At 35.0% G+C, this 7,317-nt stretch overlaps 1 protein-coding gene across 1 annotated transcript; it reads right to left on the bottom strand.

The window, feature by feature from the left end:
- Positions 1–566: 566 nt before the first annotated feature.
- On the bottom strand, positions 567–6,621 carry LOC132631940 (short-chain dehydrogenase TIC 32, chloroplastic-like). The gene is made up of 8 exons (XM_060347695.1): positions 6,243–6,621; positions 4,818–5,049; positions 4,587–4,666; positions 3,897–4,050; positions 3,198–3,276; positions 2,540–2,624; positions 1,380–1,426; positions 567–866 (listed from the first exon to the last, which is right to left on the bottom strand). Exons 1-8 carry the CDS (start codon positions 6,490–6,492, stop codon positions 708–710), a joined length of 1,086 nt encoding a protein of 361 aa, XP_060203678.1. The 5' UTR covers positions 6,493–6,621; the 3' UTR covers positions 567–707.
- Positions 6,622–7,317: the final 696 nt, after the last annotated feature.

Below are 7,317 nucleotides of genomic sequence, written 5' to 3'. Positions count from 1 at the left end.
TTTTCTAATTAAAATAATTTTAAAATTAGAAATGTAAAAAACCGACTTCCTGTAAAAAATATGCATGTGACACGATTTTATTGGTCCTTGACTTGACTTGGCGCGCCACGTCATTTGATACATGGATGGACCTTGGGATAATAAAGTGGGCTCATCATGTGAAGTCTGATGAGATAGACTAGCCCAATTGAATCGGTCTTTTAATTAAATCAATATCGGACCTAAGCAATTAATCTGATTATATTAGTCCATAATATTTGTTTGGACCAATACATCTCGAATTTAGAATGAAATCAAAATTAATTTGTGGATTTAAGTTCGACTAAATTTCAGTGCTTACAGTCATAACTCTATTAGTTTGACTCTCAAAAAGTGAAATGTGAGAAATATATTAAGATCGAGGGAGTATAGATTAACAATGTAATTTTCTTACACCATCATTAATTTTGTTATAACATGCTGCTTACCATTTATTACAGGTTACCTATGAATGCTTATTAAATAGATTACATGCAATTACCATCAAGTGACATGATAATATTATAGGTTGCCAGAGACGTTGAACATCTGCTAGAAAGCTGAATATTAATTTGAATAATCTTAAGAACACAGCACGATATACATCTCCAATTCCTATCCATTGATAAGATCACAAACAACCAGATACAAAGTTACTTATCTATTTTCCTGGCACAACATGTTATCTGTTACTCGAGCAAATCCATACTAAAATCCCAGAGCCTCTTAGCTAAATCCATATCTTTACCCATGGCTGTTGTTGTCGCCAAATTGTTGTCCGAAAAATATTCACCACTTACCCCCTTCACTTGTGGATTCAATGCAAGATAACAGGTGGTTGATGCTCCCTAGAGAAGAGGAAAAAGGGATGTTAAAACTCCTCATTTTCCATGGCGTCATGGTTTCAATAATCTATTTAGAGAATCTTTTTCTTCGTCTGAGCCACGGTCATGTTTGTCATGAAAAGAGTATTAGAGACCAAGTTATTCTGCATTGACAAATCATCCTCTGGTTTGTTTATCGACTTACCTTCTGGGAATTTCTTAATCAGGTTCCATTTTCTACATTTTCAGTGAATATAGCAGGGAATTTTATGTGAATGCTAAGGAAATACAAATTATGTTCCTATATGAGTCTGATGGATGTTTGTCTAACTAATTCACGAGAAGATCATTAAAGACCCTAAGATAAAACCTTCTGATAGCAAGAAGTGGTACTATATGCTCAAAACTATTTAGGCCTTTTCCCCAGCATGAGCAAAACTTCTTGCTCTGGAAGATGTCAAAATTCTCTCCAGTGTATAGAAATTGCAAAAGAATCTGTGCATACTGCAAATTTAAATGCTTCATCGCAGAATATACCTGTTGAACATTTTTTAGCAAAAGCTTTCCAAGACTGCCTACAAGACCTGTAATAAACAGAAAGGAAATTTCATGTTCACTTCTCTGCAGGTAGCATGTGGAACAAATAAATATTCTACGACGACCTGTGGGCTTAGAACTCTATGTAAGAGAAAATGACAAACATGGTCCCTTATGTACTGGGGCGGTCAATAATGGTCCCTTTAATGTACTATTGAGCAGTTTTGGTCCCTTTAAGTCTATCAAAAGAGAGCATTTTTGGTCTCAACTCTGGTCGTTAAATTAGCTGTGAGAAAAAGGATTAACAACTCACATCTAGAAGTGCAGTTTATGCTAGTTTTGGTCTATTTCTAAAGTTTGGAGCCGATTTTCCAGGTGCAGTTGCGTTTTTTTTTTTTTTCCTATTTATGATGTCAAATGTAGTTTTTGGTGTTGCGGTTTCTAACAATTGACGGGACATACTTGGTGCTTCTGGTTAAAAAAAAAATAAGAAAATCCCCAGTTTCCTGGTGAATGTAAAGGTCAAAGTTTGTTAATTATTTGAAAGATGGACCAAAACTGTTCATGAGTATTTAAGAGATCATTTTGAACCTGCCCGAAAGCATAAGGGGCTATTTTTGTTATTCTCTCCTATATATAACTGTCTGAAGTTAAACGTCATGGAGATGTGTATGCCACAAAGCTATGCAAAGTCAGCAATGGGACGATCTGGTGGCTCAATAATGACCATTAGACTTAGTGCAAGGGTTCAATTCCAACCCCGTATCCTTTGTCAAATTAGTAGAGGCCAAGTTCTTAACGATCCCCCTCGCTCTCCACCCCACCTTGAGAAAAAAACAAGGAGAAAGAAACAAAAAGGAAAGAGCTAGGGGGACTTGTCAACATAGACTAAGACTTAATTTTGTCAAATGTTAGAAAAAGAAATGCCATGTCTCACCACATAATTTTGTCAAATGTTAAAAAAAGAAATGCCATGACGCACCACAAATCTACAAATAAAATGTGACTGCCTTTTGCTCATTATGCCATGAATTAGTATTAGTGAGAGCACTAGGGGCTTTCTTCCAGACAAAGGAAATAGCTAACTAACTGTACATACCATTCATATTAATCAGACACCAGCTACAAAATAGAAAAGGAAGAAAAGAGAATCTTACTACCATTAAAAACACCCATATGACGGAAAAGATTGGTTGTGATCGTTCCAGGATGAAGTGAATTTGCAGTTATATCTACTCCATCTTCCTGTTTGAAATAAAGATAACTCAAATATTCAGAGTTCAATTGAATGGCATGGACCCCTCGTCCAAAGCTGTGATTGGACTACAGAAGTCAGAGACTCAAACCCAGAATTCTTGATGTGGAAAAAGGAATATCCAATTATTCACCAAGAAATATACTCCCTACATCTCAAATTATCTATCGTGATTTCTGAAAAATAGTTGTCTCAAATTATTTGTCATTTTTGAAGTTCAAAACAAAATTAATTATTTTTTTCTCATTTTACCACTAATAGTAATTGTTCTTGGAGACTGCAAACACCTAAATTTTGGGGAGATAGCACATAGATAGAGTAAATATTTCATGAAGAGAGATTATATCTCAAGACATAGATAAGGGTAAAATAGTCAAAAAAAACCTCCAAATGAACATTTCTTAAGGGGCTTGTAAAAGATAATCACGACAGATAATTTGAGACGGAGGGGGTATGTGTTTGCCTCTAGTAATGGAGACATATATCATGACTACACAAGAACTGCTAGAAATCGGAATGAAAAGCAGTATCTGAGAATGAATCTTTTTTGTTTGAGAACGCACCTTTACGCGTCTTGTGAGCTCATTTGCGTGCAGTATGTTGGCCAGCTTTGACTGGCCATAAGCACCCCAGCTGCTGTAGCTGCAGATTAAATAACAAACAACAGCAGTGAAAAATCAATTTTCCAGGGGAGAAAACTATTTCATCATGCAAATGTATTCATGGTAAGTGAAAAAGAGATCATTGGATCAACAATTTTGAGCACAAAAAGCTTGTCCTTTTTAGTTAGTTCAAGAATCAAGAGTAGTGATGAGAAATTTATTAACCGTACAGGAAACCAAATAAGATAAGTGATCAGTTAGTCAAATGATGTGACCAAAAATTTGGGATATTCTAAAATAATTCATACTATTAAAGTTAAAGTACGGAGAGTATAACATCCCGTGCTTGCCAGGTGAACAACATATCGAAACATATCATGAAGGAACTTCAAGGTGTTGTCAGAGAATCTAGGACACCAGAATTAACAAGAGATGGTCAACTAAGAACCTGTAACAAATTGCAAATACTCATCCTGGTATGATCGTAATCTATATTAATATATTATACACTCGCATGGAACTACTGGAACTATTAGACAGTAATTGTCACAATTCCAGGATGATTACAGAAGTCGTCAAGCAAGTGATGAATTTGAGTAAATTCAGGTTTATCTTACAATCAAGAAAACTTAATTCGGCACCAAAATATAACTAGATTACCTTTTGGGGTCATTAATTTTGTCAAACCGAATTCCTTCGCTATACGCAAATCGATGAGCCTCTGATGAAACATTCACAATCCTTCCCCCTATCTTTGTTTTACGTGCTGTTTCCTTCATCTTCTCCAACAACAAATTTGTCAAAAGAAAATGACCTGCGAACACAAGAAAGAAGAATTATTATGGCTAAGATAAATTAACAGGAAGTATGAATGTCGCTCTTGAAAGTTCACAATATATCTAAAACAGTCTACCAATCTTATTAGGTTTGTCAAGTGTGTCTTGTATTACTGAAGAGTACGATGACAAAGTATGGACTAACGGGATATTATTTGTCATCTTACCAGTGTGATTTTAGAATCATGATTTATCACCCTAGTAACAGTGTTGCATATGCAAGTAAATTTAGGTGTCAGATGGTCTTTTGCGTGTGCATTTATAACTGAATCCTAAGATGAAAAGAGTATGGAGAATCAACTATTGATCTCCTTTAAGCGAGAACTGAATCTTCATTTCAGTAAAATTACGAAGGGCGATAATTTGGATTTAGATGCTTTATTTTATAAAATGAACTGTTGCTTGAATGAAAAATAAATAAATAAAGAAGATGGAACTATTTCAGGTTCTCTTCTACTGCAAAACATCAACAGTATCTTCTGCGCAGAAACATACATTAACAAACAGTTCTTACCTAGATGATTTGTGGCAAATTGCAGCTCTATGTTGTCTTTTGAGAGCATAAAGGGAGTTGCCATGATTCCTGCATTATTACTTTCAAAGAAAAAGATTATGTTAATAGACGTGCATGGATAGATAAGAAGAGGGAAGGGATTCATGCAGAAGAACAAAGCTATTTGAAGAGTCATAGGTAGTAAAACTGCAGTCTTCAGCTATGTGATTACAACTCTTATTCATCACTTACATTAAAAGGTTCAATTGGCGACCTGATGATTTATAGTCGGAAGCAAATTTCTTCACTGATGCCAATGAGCTAAGATCTAACTCCATGGTATCAACTTTAGCAGCAGGGATTTCCTTAACTATTGCTTCTCTAACATCTTTTCCAGCAGTCATATTCCGGACAGCCATGATGACATGAACTCCACGCAGGGCAAGAACACGGCTAGTTTCAGAACCAATACCACTTGATGCTCCTGCAAATCGATGTTCATGAGCAAACCAAATACTGCTAGATGATTCACATTTACTGCACACACTTTACCTAAGAGATTTAAGTGTAACCTCAACTGTATACACGTATTTACAGTAGTAATGTCAATCTCACTGTTTACCATAAACCTCTAGCAGCCACAGTATGGAAAATGAAGAAGAGTTAACATAAGAATGTGTCATAAGGATCAATTAAAGTTAACCAATATAGGATTATCTGTTTTTGTCTCAGACACTTGATCTACAAGGAGAACGAGAAATGTTCTAATTAGTATTCACCGCTACCTTAAATTGCATATTATTGTTTCCGGCGTCTGCAATAGTCCAATCTATGCATTGACCAGATTTGCATTACATGGGCCAAAGAAGCATTGGTAACCAGGTCTTTGACATGTAATTGGGAATTCAATGTTTCATATTTTTCAGTGTAGATCAGAAGATTCTGAATGAAATTCAATTACCCCTTATGTCTCTCTGGTACAAATTGAAGTTTATCCAAATCCATAAGATAAATACCATTGAAAGGTTCCATATTAAAGTAGTACATGGTAGTTTTAGATGAATTTTTCATCTAATTCCAAGAGCTCCATAAATACATGAGGTTGAAAAGGATTGCCACCAGTCACTATTACCACCCACTCTCTCATTTTATTGTATATAATAGTGGCGCCCGGGTAGTGAGTAACTCTGCCCACTAAGTCTTAGCCAAATATGAAAAAATCAGCTAATGGTTTTCACCCAAAACCCCATTAATCGCTAGGGCACACCGACAACACACTCTACCTAATGAAATTGGATAAGGCTCCAGGCATCTCTAGGCAGGGCCAATTTTGCCCATTGATTAGGACAAAAATCATATGCAAGCACAGCACAGCCCAAAGATTTTCTACGTGAAATGTTTGGTTTATACCTATTAGTCCATAAAGGCATCACCTTTTTCTATTTTGACATAATAAGGGGAAAAGGCGAATACAGACACCCATTGCATCATGCAATTTGCATGTCACCAACTATAATACTACTAATCGGTACCCAATTTAACCATTATAGGAACAAACAACAACATACCCAGTGGAATCCCACAATGTGATCCCTGGAAGGTAGGTAGGCTGTTTCGGACAAAACAATTTAACCATTACAGGAAGGAAATCAAAAAGCAAATTTTCAAGAATGGAACCTGTGACAATGGCAGTAAGACCAGAGCCATCAATTCCTTGAGTTACTTCCTCAGCGGTGGAAGAAGACGAAAATCCAGATGCCCCTTTCCTCTTGAACAGCCACATTTTTGTTTCTTTTTCTTTGGTAATCTGTTCCTTTGTGTACAAGTTATATGGAGATGTCAACTGGGAATTGCAGCAGAATGTATTAGCTTTGCTTTCACCTAGTTGATGACATATATATATTCTACTCGTATTAAAAGCAAACATCAAATGATTCAGTTCCAGAGTTTAACGGACTTGACACAGCAGATCTAAGAATGTACTTAATTTGAATGTGGAAGAGTAGACCGTGGAGCCTATGTTGCCAAGTGGAAGTGATATTAGCCTATACATTTATCCAATTTACATCCATTCATATTTATCCAAGTTAAACCTTGACCATATCATTTTTCTCATAATAATATATAAACCCTCTCTGTCTCAATTTATTTGGACACTTTTTACTTTTTAGAGTCAATTGACTAATTTTTAAAGTCAAATTGCATCAAATTAGTTTGATATTTTAAAAGTAAAATTTAAATAATCAAATACTATACGAAAAGTATTAAAAATTATAATTTTTCTCATGTCAATATAATAAAATATATATATATATATATATATTAAAATATGAATCAATATTTACTTAGTTTGAATCTTGAAAATTGAAAAATGTCACATTTATGAGAAAGAGGGAGTTTCATTGAATTAACAGATTGGTGCAGAAGTAACAACAAGGTATTCTGATGATTACTAATCCCTAAGGTGCTGGATTTCTATTATTGGTTTTGGCATGAAAGATAAAAACACGAAGTTGTTTTAAATTTTTTATTTTTCCCCCTTTTTAGTAAATGCTTGGGCGGAAATGATTTTTGTCCTTTCATTTCTTGTTAAAAATTAAACAAAAAACGCCCAAATTTTCTCTTGTATGCCAAAAATGTTTACTTCTGTCCTTGTCTTTATAGTTAGCAAAAGAACTCAATTTAAGGGCACGTTACTTATTTGGTTGGTCGGCCAAATATACATCTCTATGTATATCATTGAAGAAAAATA

Source organism: Lycium barbarum, chromosome 3 (assembly GCF_019175385.1).
Source record: "Lycium barbarum isolate Lr01 chromosome 3, ASM1917538v2, whole genome shotgun sequence".
Taxonomy (NCBI): domain Eukaryota; kingdom Viridiplantae; phylum Streptophyta; class Magnoliopsida; order Solanales; family Solanaceae; genus Lycium; species Lycium barbarum.
The sequence above is the reverse complement of the archived record's forward strand: the minus strand, read 5'-3'. Positions and strand labels throughout refer to the sequence as shown.